Source organism: Eptatretus burgeri, chromosome 13 (assembly GCF_056783735.1).
Source record: "Eptatretus burgeri isolate ZD-2024b chromosome 13, Ebu_testis_v1, whole genome shotgun sequence".
In the NCBI taxonomy this organism is placed as follows: Eukaryota; Metazoa; Chordata; class Myxini; order Myxiniformes; family Myxinidae; genus Eptatretus; species Eptatretus burgeri.
Genome location: NC_140973.1, coordinates 13,416,286 through 13,432,009, shown reverse-complemented (window position 1 = coordinate 13,432,009; position 15,724 = coordinate 13,416,286). Strand labels below are relative to the sequence as shown.

The window sequence follows — 15,724 nt, the reverse complement described above, 5'->3', positions numbered from 1 at the left end:
AATATAACATGATATCGTGTTAATTTTTTTTTTTTTAAGTACAGTCAAAGATCCAAAGCTATCTTTCCAAACGAGTAGGTCATTATGTGCTAACACTCTCAACAAATTTCATACTTCATGTTAACTATATAATTAGCAAGTCCTGCAACAACTGAGAGTCCTGGGGACGTGCGGATATAGCAAAGGCATGTTGGACCAAACGGCCTTTAACTGTACCTGAAATATCTCGTGTAGTTCATGAATAATTTTGGAAAATTTAACCCGAAGACAAAATCTGTGCAATTTTTCGCTGCCCCCGAATTCTACGATCAGCCACAAGATTCGCTAGAGTACTCATTGGAGCAACGAGAGGTGTTTTTAAACGAGAGTCCCTCCATCAACCAAGATGATCACTATTTTTTTTTAATCATTCAAATTTTTGTCTTTATTAAAGTGGTCCAAAGCTGTTGATGGAGTTTGTGCAATCATCATATGTAGCAAGAAGAATGAGTGTACATCAGTGGACTTTTACACAAATTGCACGGCTATTAGTACGTGTACACAATGGACAAACATATAACCTGGGTCCCCCACAACGTGAGCCATGGGTACAGAAGGGAACGCTAAAAAGGCCAACCCATGTATTTAGCGTACATCGATAGTTATTAACAAAATGGTAACGTTTAATAGAACCCCATTGATGATAATATTGCTTTGCATAATTTTGAGAAATAAGAGAATTATTTTGATTTTTTTTGGCATTCACTTGTCGTGGTGGTATGATGAGATTTTTCCAGGATTCTCGATGATACGTAGCATTGATACGATGCCACGTTCGTGTAGAATTGGGAAAAGTTTATTCCTGTCAATGGAGTCCTGAAGTCTAAGAAGATGATAGTAGCCCATCCAAAATGATTGCAAAATACACGCGTCTTAGGTTTGTAAGTTACTCACCATCGTGACGATGTAGAAAGGAAGAAAAGAAGAAAAAAAAGAGAAGGAAACATTGTATGAACTAGAATGGCACTCGGTAGAGTGCAGATACCTCCGACAGGGTGAACAGTTTACATGTTGTGTCCTACTAATAGGCTGGACCCTGATCTTCACCGAAATCGAATCAGTTGGTCCGCGTCACACACCCAACCTGTCCACCAAGTTTTGTCCAAATCTGTCGATAACATTTTGAGTTATCCTGCTCACAGACAGACAGATAAACAGACCCACGGATAAACAAGGGTAAAAACATAACCTCCATCCACTTTAGGTGGCGGAGGTAATAAGCCGAGTACTTCACAGTGTATGTATGAACCATCACCTTCCAATATGTATATTATTGTTACAGTAGCTGCAGAATATCCATAATTCATTGAGGAACAAATTGGGCCAATGGGTGGAATGCTGAACAACTAATAGTATTTCATAAGAAAGAGTTTTTGAAGTTATAATTTGAACCACATTGGCATTTTCCCCTTTTATAGATGACGCATAACAATTGTCTTCCTTTTAACTGGGGAAATGGATCAGTATCATCCACATATTCAAACAATCAAATGAAGTGTACTCCCTGACAGAGCGGCAGTGCTGCTGAAACAGTTCCTGGGCAAAGGTTATCCTGCGTGGATTGCCCTTGCCTTCCCAACAGCTGGGGCAGGAAATTGTAGTTTGTTCAGGTTGTTCGCAATAACTCACACACTCTTCACTAAAAGAGTGAAGACACCGTGGGATCTTTAGCATCCACCAATGACCAGCGCAGCACTGGCATATACAGATCCTCCGGTTCAATGCCCTTCCGAAGGATGGTGCCAACATTGATGCGTTTCCCTGCATGTAAACCACCTGCAGGATGACAGTTCATAGCAGGAGAAATTCAAACCCAGGTTAGACAGCTCAAAGGTGAGTGTGCATACTTTTGAGGTATCCTGCCAGCCCTGTATGCATACATATTACGACGTACACTAAATTGGTAACATTTCAGACACCTGCCCACTCCCTTTTTAAGGTGCATAAGCTGAACAAGGTGCAATAAAGAGGAATAAATAAATAATCCTTGCAAAGGAAGTCGTTTCAGCATTACGTGCTTTCCTATCGGTAATTACAAATAAAAATAAAAGATAACACAAACATTACATTAATTTCAGAAGTCGGTTGGTATTTGAAGATGTTCCAGAGATGCAGCTCACCTTGTGATCATTATCAAGCAAAATACAGAGAATTGCACGCACCTGGAGGACATTTGGTCCCTTATGCCCATGCCACATATCAGCACTACCCACCGACTAATATCTACTACGATGCTCTTGATTATACTGCTAACCCAAATGAGGGAATTTGTAGGCGGTAAAGGTGCACAATGGCCTACTCTTTTCAAAAAATAATACTACGGAATATTTTATCATGCACGGATCAGACAGGACAGACAGCTTTACGTTCCAATCTGAAGGATGGCGTCCTCCAAAATGCGGTTCCTCCGCCAGGAAAATATCTGCTATGTTCTTGAGAGGCCATTATCTCAAGCTCTTCACTTTATTCATCAGAAACATTTTCTGACGGTAGTTAACGAAGAGCTTTTCTGCCAGACTGTCATACAAAGAAACTGCTGTTTTTGTAACCACTCGCCCTTTACCCACCAATCTTTGCCTCAACAGTTCCCCGATTTTGCCTCCCACGCCATCTACGAGAAGATTCTGCTGTTTGTACATGACCCGGAGTGTGAAAACATCCTGCGGTTGCTGAAGCCGGATGATTGCGTCAAGGAAGGTGACCTGATCGAAGTTATTTTATCTGGTAAGTCGTTGGCCAGATGTGATGTTCTTTTGTAATGGCAGTAAATGTGGTTTTCTTTCGTAATGGACGGATTAGCGACTCCACGAGACATAGATCTTGTGTGTTAAAGCAAAACAAACTCACGAGACTCGGTGATGTAACTGTTAGTGTCCACCCTGAGTCTGGGAGGTCAGAGGTTCGAACCCTGGCAGGGTCGTACTGAAGACCTTTTGTTAAAAAAAAAAATGGTATGTGCTGCTACCTTGCTTGATACTTAGCATTTCAAAAAGGATAGAACATGGACAAACAACCATAGGTTGGCAACCATTGCAGATGCTTGATGGGCCTACTGGCCTCCTCCTGCATTCAAGTTCCTTGTGATGGATCTTGTATTTTAAACAGTATAATTATGCAATGATCTTCAGTAAGATTAATAAAGAAACAAAGTTTTTCTTTAAAGCTAAAGACAACAATGCCCTTATCCACTAGCTCCTAAAAGGCCCCACCAAACAGAGTCCCTTCCCACCACCGTCACACCCATCTCTCTCCAGATAGCAGATAAAAATAGGAAATACCCAGAGATGCCCAAATAGCCACCTTTCATGAGTTACTGCAATATTTTGTGCTTACTCATCTGACAGTGGCACATAATAGATGCTAAAAAGCCAGCAATTTGAATTATTCCAACAAATAAGGAGCTTGTGTGATCTTACAGGGAGTGTTACAAATCCAACTTGTAGCTCAAACCCAAATTTTTTTTTCTCTCCATACAGAGCTGCTTTCAAGAGGTGCACCAGTGTGACATCATTATGTGATGCGCCAGTATGACATCACACATGCTGCATTGGAGGGATGTTACAACATCCATCAGTGGCAGGATATACATTATACATGTATGCCATAAAAGATCGAACCTTTTTTTGTGACAAATATAAATAGGTTAGTGGCCCCATTAGACAGTTGAGACCGGCCGTAGAATCAGCAGTCAGAGGTCCATATTAATATACAACAAGGAGCTGGTAATCGAGGCCCTCTGGGTTTGGGTGGTATGAGGAATAGATCTGTGTAATGTGAAAGCAAAATCTTGAATGGTTTTTGAAACATCGCATACACAAGCCAAGTTACCAATATGGCTGCCATAGCAACATAATTCAGCCAATCACAGCCGTGATCTAATCAGGAGAAGATAATGTCATGAGGAATAGATATTTGCAATTTGAAAGCTAAATGTTCAACGGTTTTTGTCATATCGTGTACACAAAAGTACATGGACGGATGATTGATCAGACAGATGGAGCTCATTTTAATGTCTCCCGTCTCCGACCTTGGCGGAGAGGTGGGTGACAATGATATTGTAATGTGATTGAGCTGTTTGGAAATTGGGAAAAAAAATTTACAATCAATCGACCCAATCATTTTCACCCCCAAATCAGCCTGGTGTGGGCTTAGTGGTTATGGTGGTGGCTTGGGATCCTAGGGTCATGAGTTCAAGCCCCGTCGGCCGCTGAATTAATACACCAGGGGGTTGACTCAGCCTGTCATCCTTCCGAGGTCGGTGAAATTAGTACCATTTCTCGTGTGTGTACTGATAGAGGCCTAGATGGGCACTGCATCAGCGACACAGTCAAGCTTCAAAAAATGATAGCTACCCTGGCAGCTAAGCTGCCATACGACCACCACCTCCAAATCAAAATATTTATTTATTTATTTATTCTGACCATTTCAAGAACCAAAACTTGTCTCTTTGCTGGTGTATTTATCACAAGTGGCACACTGGTTCCTGTAAGGATCCGGAAGTGCTCAGTTTTACTTCCAGAAATGACAAAGGTCACGCAACAACTATGACAGGGTAATTCTCCCTAAACAACAAAATAATTATAAGTAGAGGAGGAGGAGGAGGAGGAGGAGGAGGAGGAGGAGATTGGGACCATACTCTGTGCAGAGCATTGGTGCTGCCAAAGCGGTCTCCTTGGCTATTGGGCACAATCCTGGACGGGTCGCCACTCTGACACAGGATACCAGCATGCTGGCACTCATTTTGCCGACTTCGGAAGGATGACAGGCAGAGTTAACCCCACCTGGTATTAATTCAAAAGCTGAGCGGGATTTGAACTCAAGACCCTTGGATCCAAAGCCCACCACCCTAACCATAAAGCCAACACCAGGCATAATAAGTAGAACTACCACTTTATACCAGTGATGACAGGGTACAAAGACGTCTCGCTTTGATCAGAAACGTGACCCATGACATCCCCTTTATAAAACTGAATTTTGAATTGCATTAAAGAAAATTCAATCCAAATCAAATGGAAGACCGAATTCTGCATTGGAGTCATCAGAAGGAACCCGAATAAGCAAAAAGCAAAGATTTAGTCATCAGGGGGAACCCGGATAGGATTTGGGCTCGGTTGCATAAAATTCCATCATCCTGAAAGGAACGATTCCCCTTAAGATACACTGTGGTCGGATAAAGTGTTCGACGTACCGAATCATGACATCATAATGAAGGCCAACCAATGAAATCACCCATTCAAAAGTTGTTCCCCATGGGGAGTACTTGACATGCGCCAAGTTTCATTTTTTTCCATTGAGAGGTTTCAGAGATACAGAGGTCCAAAGTTTTTCCTTTTTTTCCAACATGGCTGCAACATGCGACCTATGACGTCATAATTATCATAATTTGCTTTAACATGAGTCGTCGCTATTATGGTGAAAATTTTGTATCGATCGTCTAAGCAGTTGCAGAGAAAATGAACTTAAAAGGGAATAAACCCCAAAAATTGCAGCGGAACCGGTAAATAATAACACTAATAGTGAAAAATAAACAAAACAACTAGAGCCTACCCATCCTGGAAGGCTTGGTACAATAATAATAATAATATTAATAATAATAATAATAACATTAAAATAATTAATGTAAGTTCCCTGGACATGGAACATCAATGTAAGACATACAGCCAATCAAAGTCTATGCAATGGTTGCAAACCTATGGCTGTTTGTCCATACTATATCCTTTTAAATGCTGAGCATCAAGCAAGGAAGCGGTGCATACCATCTTTAATGTTTTTGGTATGACTCGGATGAGGGTCAAACCACCGATCTCCCAGACTCAGAGCTTAGGCTCGAACCACAATGTCACCGAGGTATATTGTCTTGCTGGCAGTTGTAATCAAACATGCAAAGAAAATTCAGACAGGAAAAGACCATCACCATCACACAGGTCTGATGGTTTACAGCCATCTCTGTAAACCATCAGATCTGCAGTCATATCTATATATTAATGTGCCGATCCTTTTAACTAAACACATTTGCATCTAATTTATGGACCTTACAGTTAATGTCCATCCATTGGGACCATACTCTGTGCAGAGCGTTGGGTGCTGCTTAAGCAGTCTCCTTTGCTATTGGGCACAATCCTGGATGAGTTGCCACTCCGACACAGTATACCAGCAAGCTGGCACTCACTTTGCCAACCTTGGAAGGATGACAGGCAGAGTCAACCCCACCTGGTATTAATTGAACAGCCAAGGGGGGTTTGTACTCAGGATCATAGAATCCCAAACCCACCATCCTAACCATTAAGCCAACACCAGGCATAGTTAATATCCACATCCAATTCTACATAATTTCCATATTTCATTGGATCTATTAGGATGGTATACACTCGTATAATGCAGACAGGACAACCAGGTTAACGTCTCCACTGAAAGATGTGCTCTGCAATGCAACAGTCCCCGTCACAAAACCAGAAAGGAAGCATAATATTTATTGTCCCCCACCTCCCCGACAAGGTCAGAGACGGGGGATATGAAAATGAGCCCAGTCTCTGAACTTGTCGGAGAGGGGGCTCATTTTCATGTCCCCCGCCTGACCGACCTGAAAATGTCATGATGAGGAATAGATGTCCGTCAGACCGACCAATCTGTCCATGTACTTTTGTGTTCGTGATGTTTCAAAAATCGTTGAATATTTAGCTTTCATATTGCACATATCTATTCCTCATGACATGATCTCAACCTCTGAGATCATGGCTGTGTTTGGCTGAATTATGTTGCCACGGCAACTATGGCTTACACACGTGATATTTCAAAAAACGTTCAAGATTTAGCTTTCATATTACACAGATCTATTCCTCATACCACCCAAAAGGCAGGACAACGAGAGGATCAGCTCCTTGGGATTTTACAATGATACAAGGCTCATAGAGGAGCTTGGATACACATCACATTCCGGTTCTTCCGGTTATGAAGAACTTCAGGTTCTGGGTTTGGAGCGTTGGCAGCTCTCCTTCAGGGCTCTCTGGTGACGATCTCAAAGTTAAGTTTCTGGTCGTTATCTGTCCCATTTTAACTGTTTATCAACTCCATCGACACCTCACCATCCGAAAACATGGACAACTTCTATCTTCTCATCCAAACTCTCTCTTCCTCATATGTGGTGACTTCAATTGTCATCATGCCAGTTGGCTAGGTGTGGGTACCTCTCTCACCTGCCATGGTACTTCAGCAAAAGCTTTCTGCGACTCATTGGGACTGACTCAATCGGTCAACTTCCCAACCCGGATCTCAACCAATGGTACTCCATCTCTTCTGGATCTGATTTTGACAAATTTCCCTGACAATATCTGCTGCTCTTCCTCCGCTCCAATCGGTTCTTCTGACCACGTCCTTGTCAAAGTGGACATCTCTCTGGCTGTTATCAGAGAACCACCTCACCGCTGTCAAGTCTGGCATTTCACTCAGGCCGATTGGCAGGGTCTCCAAGCAGCCCTCAAACTTACAGACTGGTCTCTCATCGCTACTTTCTCCAACATCAACTCATCCTGGGAATTCTTTCAAAGAAACTTGCTCTCCCTCATGCACAGATTTATCCCCTCTCATCTTCAGTTGTCCGACCCTTCCTCCCACCCTTGGTTCACTGAAGCTTGTGGCGAGGCATTTGTCCTGAAACAACTTGCCTTTGCCTCATGGAAATCAAACCCAATTGAGGGTAATCTCAGTTCCTTCCATAAAGCTCGGAACAAGTGTGTATCTACCCTCAGAAGATCCAGAAAAAACATCTTTCTAATCTCAAGTCTGAACTTTCAAACCTCTCTTCCTCCTCAAAATCCTGGTGGCATCTAATCAAATCTGTTTCTGGTGTATGTTCCCCCTCCATCCCCTCCCTTACCTCAAATGGCCGCACTGCTGATACCGCACATGATAAAGCTGAATGCCTAAACTCGGTGTTTGCATCTAAATCTTGTGTCCAAAACCCATCACTTTCTCTACCCACCTTACCCAGTCGCACCCATCTGTCCGTGAACTCTGTGTCCTTTTCTCCTGACAAGGTGGAGAGCTTGCTGTCAAACCTCGACTCAGATTCTGCAACCAGTCCAGATGGCATCAGCCCACGTGTCCTAAAAACCTGCTCCTCTGCTCTTGCTCACTCTCTCTCTGTTCTATTCACCCTCTCATTTGCTCAAGGTCATCTGCCATCTGCTTAGAAATCAGCAAAGATCACTGCCCTGCACAAAAAGGTGCAAAAACAGATCCCTGCAACGACAGACTAATCAGCCTTCTCCCAATCATCAGCAAGGTTATGGAATCCATCATTGTTTCAGAAATTAAATCCTTCCTCTTCTCCAATGGCTTGATTTCTGATCATCAATTTGGTTTCAGACCAGGACACTCTACCCTGGATATGCTGCTTCTGCTCTCCCAACAATGGATGCAGGTCCTCAATGCCAGACAGGAAATCCGAGCCATATCCCTCGACCGATCACGTGCTTTTGACACAGTCTGGCACCCTGCACTACTCACCAAACTCTCTTCCTATGGTATCCAAGGCCATCTCCACTCATGGCTCGCAGACTTCCTCTCCTGTCTCAGTCACCGTGTGGCCCTAAATGGAGTTCTTTCATCCCCTCTTCCTGTCCAGGTTGGAGTTCCTCAAGGTAGCGTTCTGGGCCCTGTTCTTTTTCTGGTTTTCAACAATGATCTCTCCGACTCTCTGGAAAATCCTCTTTATCTCTTTGCTGATGACTTCACCCTCTGCCGTACCATCGGTCATCCCTCAGACCAGCAAGCAGCAGCTTCTTCGCTCACTGCAGACCTGGATAAAACCACAAACTGGTCCAACACGTGGAACATGTCTTTCAATCCAGACAAATCTCACACTCTCACTATGTCTCTCTGAAAGGACCGTTTAGAACCCCCCCCCCCCCAATCCACTTTCTCAACAATCCTCTGGAAGAAGTCCTTTCTTTCAATCTTCTGGGTCTCACTATATGCCATGACCTTTCGTGAGAAAGCCACATTTCAAACCTCACCTCCAAAGACAGTCACTGACTGGGAATTCTCCGTCGTGCAAAGTCCTTCCTCGGCCCACCTGAGCTCCTGACCACTTACAAAGCTTTCGTCTGCAGCCTGATGGAGTACTGCTCTCCCCTCTGGGCTGGTGCTCCTGCCTCCCCCCCTTTCTCGGCTTCACGTTGTGGAAACCAAGGCATTTTGGATCATTGGCATCTCGCGCAATGAGGCTGAGTCTTTGGGCCTCTCACTCTCTCACCACAGGTCGATGGTCTTTCTGTCTTCTTCCGTCTCCTCTCCAGCCTCGCCCCCCCCCCCTTTGCTCTCTCTCTGCGATTTGTCCCCACCACATTTCTGCAGGGCGCTCTCGGTCTGCCAACAACCCCCTTCTGGTAAAACTACCAACTTCACGAATCACTGCTCACCTTCACTCTTTCATTCCTCTTTTTTTTCCTGCCTTTGGAATAAACTTCCTCACTCTATTCAATCCCATTCTTTCCTCCAGGCATTCAAAACAGCTGTTCACCACCACCTCTTATCATCCCCCATCCAAATCCTCGATCTTTTCAACCCCTGTTAACCCACCCCATGCCCACCTCCTTCAAATTCCCTGCTTTCCTTCCTGAAAGTCTCTGTTATGTCCATTTTGTATTCCCCATGTTCCCCGCCCCATCGCTCTTCCTTCCACAGATCTCCTAATGTCTTTGTTCCCCACTGTTTTGTCCTTCCCACTCCCGTCCCTCTTGTCTCATGCCCCCATTGCTGTGCGTTGTGTGTTAGCTCTCACCTGAGCCTCGACAACGTGTCCCAAATGTTTTTTTTTCTCACATTCAGGACAAATACATTAACAGATATCAGTATATCTTTACACAACCGGGCGTAGTGGCGTGCGCCTGTAATCCGGCTACTCGGAGGTTTGGGTTGGAGGATCGCTTGAGGACGGGCACTCTGCGCTGGGCCGCGCAATGAGAGGGTGTAGGACAGCCTGGAATCATGGCGAAACCCAATCCTTATCCCTGTGTCATAAGAGGCGACCAGGGTTGCGTCAGGAAGGGTATCCGGCATAAAACCTGTGCCAAATCAGTATGCGGATCATAACGGATAATCCGCTGTGGCGACCACTAATGGGAGCAGCCGAAAGACGATCAATAACAGTGCATCTTTACATAAATGAGATCATTCGTAAACAAAGGACAAATCCGAAGGTATCGGGATTTGAACCTTGGTTCCCAACATCATGAGCCAGGGATTCAGATGAGAACGCTAACAGACAAGTCCAAACAGGCTGTACAGTACAATTTAATCCCGATTGGAAAGGAACCAAGATGCAAACAGCTGAGAGGTGAGCTCAATGACAACCGAGCTATCTCTGCAAACCAAAATGCTTACATATAATATACGGTGTGTCCGTTTTCATCGTGAACTCATCTACTTATAAATGCCAACGTTTGTAACCCGAGTGACCTTTTCCACAACCAATGTGACACCATTATGAGACCATGTCACATCACGGAATCATCACGAAAGAGCTCGAACTGTTTCCCTTGGTTAGCTAGAGAATGGATCACATTACACCAGCGTGGGACAGCAAAACCGATGGCAGCTGAGCAAATAACTGCAGGTATTTATAACAAGCTCGATGCCACACTAACTTGTTACAGGTAATTATCAAGGTCAATCACACAATATATTGCAGGAAAGGATGAAAGAACTCACAAGGGGAATTCAAAATGTTTCACAAACAAGATACAATAATCCAAGACACACGAGAAAATAAATTCCAATGAGAGATGTGTGTATGTATGTATGTATATATATATATATATATATATATATATATATATATATATATATATATATATATATATATATATATATATACAAGCCGGGAGGCGAACATGGGTCGCCGAGCATCCGATGACCTTTGACCCCTGGTCTGAGTTAATCTAGTACTAAGTAATTACGAAATTGCAATCGAATCGGTTCACCCGTGTAGGAGCAAGGGGGCTTTGAATGGTCATTTTGCCCGAACAATGCACTCATTGGCCTTTGACCCCTGACTTAGCCGAGATAGGTGAATATGTCCTGAAGCAAAGTTGTAGTACTCATTGAGTACTATGTACCTATGAACTTTCATTCGTATCGGTTAACCCGTGTAGGAGCAAGGGGGAGTTGAATGGTCATTTTGCCCGAACAATGCACTCATTGACCTTTGACCCCTGACCGAGCCGAGATAGGTAAATATGTCCTGAAGCAAAGTTGTAGTACTCATTGAGTACTATGTACCTATGAACTTTCATTCGTATTGGTTAATCTGTATAGGAGCAAGGGTGCCTTGAATGGTAATTTCGCCCGAAAAATGCACTTATTGACCTTTGACCCCTGACCTACTCGAGATAGGTCATTATGCAAATGAGCAAAGTTGTAGTACTCATTACGGTGTATAAGCATGTAAAGATTCATTCGATTCGGTTCAACCGTCTTGGAGCTAGTGTACTTTGAATTTTCAGTGGGAATGCTCAATGGCCCTCGGACACCCAAGTTGAGAGGGTTACCATTTGGAAACTATAAGATATAGAAAAAATGGATGTCATATAGCGGATAGAGAATTACCTTAAGATTATGCATATCAAATCTCATCCAGTTCCATCTACTGATAACTACTCGGTATCCATTTGAATGAAATGTACCGAAAATGTGGTTTGATATCCGAAATCCCCAAAGTTTGAGGGGGTGCTGTGGGTAAACAAAGATCTAAATCGAAAATCCGGCTCGATTGTTTGTGCACAATGCATTCCAGATGATTAGTGTGAATTTTCATGACCATCTGACCATAATCCTAGGAGTAGCATTTGGCGCGAAGGCACCTCCAGCTCTCGCATATTATCGCTTTTTGCCCTTTGACCCCTGACCTAAGCAATATCGGTCAATATGTCCTGAGGAAAAGTTGTAGTACTCATTTCGTGCTATGAACCTGCAAAGTTTCATTCGGATCGATGCACTCACCTGGTCGCTAGGGGACCTTCAATTTTCGCCAATTTTCGGGCATACCCCATTTGTAGGGGCACTGCGGGTAAACTATTCCATATATCACAAAAACCGGAATATATTTGGTAGAGCATCACCTGTAGATGATGCATGCCAAATTTCATCAGCCTACGTGGGATAATGGCTTTAGGAATTGATTTCGCGCGAACGGTACCGATTTTGAAAGTTTTTCGGCTGTTGCTTGGAAACCAAAGCGTCCCTAGCAACCATCACAATTTCCAAAGCACTCGGTCATAAGATGTACCTACCACCCGAGTTTGGTCAAAATCGGCCCCCGTTTACTACCAATTATGCTGATGACAAACGAACAAACATCCAAACAAACAGACAATTACTGACAATAAGGGTCACCTATTTTGGCGACCCAATATATATATATATATATATATATATATATATATATATATATATATATATATATATATATATATATATATATAATATATATGTATTTGTTGCGGGCCGGGGGTCGGGTGAGAAGACCACCAGGGGAGGAAGCTATCTCGAGTTCCCACTATACTACCCAGAACTGCAGGCCGTCGCATATGGATAATTCCGTGACGCGGTAGGTCGCGAACTGAACTGAACGCCAATAACTGAACCTCGTGACCTAGGGTTCCTCCTTCTATGGGTTAACGGGGTTACCTAATTAATCACGTGACCTAATTACCGGGGGACACACCCTCGGTACGCCTTAATCAAACCGGATCACTTTACCGGATCACATGGAGCCGAGCGACACTGCCAAGGACGTACCAGCTAAAAGGAACGGATCATTTGGAATAAAGTCCTGGCTCGGTTAGGATACGGACCATGCTGGATCAATGAAAGAAAAGACAAAAATGAGCTGGGAACATTTCTACTAATAATTTATTAACAGGCAGGCGAGGAAAGATATGTGGCACAATTAATAGATTTATTGGTGGATGTGAGCAGAGATCAGAATGAATGTGAGGTGCGATAATTAAACAAGCAACTTACAAAAGCAGACAAAGAGCAGAGTTATCCTGATATAATTCTTGTACTATCTTAACTTAAGAGAGGACAGGGGCCATGACACACACACACACACACACACACACACACACACACACACACACACACACACACACACACACACACACACACACACACACACACACACACACACACACACACACACACACACACACACACACACACACACACACACACACACACACACACCCGGTCAAAAGTTTTAGAACACCCCCATTTTTCAGTTTTATTGAAATTTAAGCAGTTCAAGTCCAGTGAATAACCTGAAATGGTACAAATCTAAGGGGTAAACTGCCAGAGGTTAAAAAATATTAGTTGAGGTGACTAAAAACTGAAAAATCATGTAACTTTCAGAGTTGTTAAAAAAGGGTCCTTTTTGAGAGAACAAGTAATGGGTTAGTAACTGCAGCTGTTCTGCAGCAATGGAAGTAAATTAAGCCTTGAAAGTTGATGCAAACAATTTATACAGGTGTCCCAACTTTTGTTGATTAGTTACAAACCCTCTGTCTGTATAAAAGCAGTGTTGGAACAGACTGTGTTGCGACACCCTCTGAAGCATTATTTGGACAATATTGCACTGCAGGAAGTCGTATATTGGCATCATATTGGCGAGAAAAAGACAATTAACAAAGGAAGACAGACAGACCATAATCTATATTTTACTAAAACTCTCATCTTGTATGTATGTATATGTATGTATGCATGTATGTTCCCGAAATATAGCCAAAACGGCACATGATAGCGCAAAAATTTTAAGGCCACCTTACTCACCATTCTCCTGCGGTGTGCAGTATCAAGTTTTGTTCAAATCGGGCAACGAAAAAATTATTAAAAAATCAATTCCCGATTCAGTCAAGTTCTCCGGGAGAATTTGATCAATGCAAAAGATGTGGCACAATTAATAGATTTATTGGTGGATGTGAGCAGAGATCAGAATGAATGTGAGGTGCGATAATTAAACAAGCAACTTACAAAGGCAGACAAAGAGCAGAGTTATCCCGATATAATTCTTGTACTATCTTAACTTAAGCGAGGACAGGGGCCATGACACACACACACACACACACACACACACACACACACACACACACACACACACACACACACACACACACACACACACACACACACACACACACACACACACACACACACACACACACACACACACACAATCCCGATGAAGAAGAGTTAATGAGAAGTAAAAGAGGAGAGGAGATGACGCTAACGGTTTCTCAATACCTTGCACAATTGTCCGACCGCATCACCAGTACGTTTTGGGAAGATGCTCCGCTGGGCGATACCTCCGTGAAAGCTGGTGTGTCGATCCAGAGAATGGGCGTGGCTCGACAGGCGTGAAGGAAGGACGTTGGGCAGAGTTAGAAGGCAGAGTACGGTAATGAAGGCGGAGTCAGCAGGCGAATTGGTAAAGAAGGGCAGAGCCAGCAGGCAAATGGGCAGACTGTCCATCCCAAGCCAGACAGAATGAGCCGACAGGAATGAAGACAGGAACGATGGGAAGGAACGACGACAGGAACTGGCACTCGAACTGGAACTGGATCTGGAGCTAGAGCTAGAGCTAGAGCTAGAGCTGGAGCTGGAGCTGGAGCTGGAGCTGGAACTGGAATTCACCAGCAGACGGGAACGCAGTGCAGGAAAGATGACCACTAGCCCAGGATGAGCAGGATGAGCCGACAGGAATGAGCAGACAGGAGCGGTGAGCAGGAACAACACTCTACCGCCCCGTGACTCGTCCTTTTATAGATCCCATTTTGTGGCGGGGGTGACGACCTGAAGCGGTGTCGTCATCCGAATCGGGTGCTCTGATTGGGCGCCAGCCAGCACACGGGCCGGCCGCCATGACCGGAAGCGGCTCCACTTTACTTCCGGCCAGATGGTTCCAAGCTGCAGAATCATCTCGCACCGAGCACTGTGACACCAATCGCCCTGCACCGAACTCCCAGGCCGCCCACGGCGACCGGCAGTCAGCGCCAGTCAATGCTCTGCCTGTCTGTAAGCCATGTGGCCTGAGCCATACAGCGCGCCTCTGCGTGGCTGCAGCCTCGTCGGGCGGAGAGGAGAGAGGACGTTCGCCATCCGAGGGAGACACCAGCGGCCGCGGTTGTCAGCGAAGACTGACGGTAAGATGCTATGGCAACACATGTGCAGACCCGAACACGATGTGTGCCACTCGTGCCCTGCTCCGTCTGCGATAATAAATTATCCCAGGACTGCAAGTGTGTCTGCTGCCATTAAGCACGTGGCCATTTATCAAAGGCGGTGTTGTGTGCACGGTGCCAGCCCTGATCTGTGTCAGGGAATTGAGGGCAAGGATTGGATATAATTAGTAAATGGAGATTTGGATTGAAGAAGAGTGCGCCGCGTGCATATTGTAATTTGTTAGCACTTGGTGTGCCGTTCCGTCTATTTCCTCGGCACGGCATTCCTGCAGCGACGCCGTCATTTTGGTTACTCTTCTCGTCGCCTGAACAGTGGGTTGGGGGTCACGTGCTCCGTGCAGCACTGCAGTTTATTGTTGGCTTCTACCCTTGGTCTTCTGTGACGACGCATTCTTACGCGAAGGGCGCGGCTGTGGTTTTTACAGATGGGTGTCCGAGCGGAGTGC

The 15,724-nt window shown here is 44.4% G+C and overlaps 1 protein-coding gene across 3 annotated transcripts in view; it reads left to right on the top strand.

The window, feature by feature from the left end:
* LOC147013875 (serine/threonine-protein kinase D3-like) overlaps window positions 1–15,724 on the top strand; it is a 74,233-nt gene that overhangs the window by 15,239 nt on the left and 43,270 nt on the right. For all 3 annotated transcript variants that reach the window (XM_085851178.1, XM_085851177.1, XM_085851175.1), the window contains exon 2: window positions 2,625–2,763. In XM_085851178.1, coding sequence (XP_085707304.1) covers window positions 2,625–2,763 — 139 coding nt within the window. The remainder of the gene's footprint in view (window positions 1–2,624; window positions 2,764–15,724) is intronic.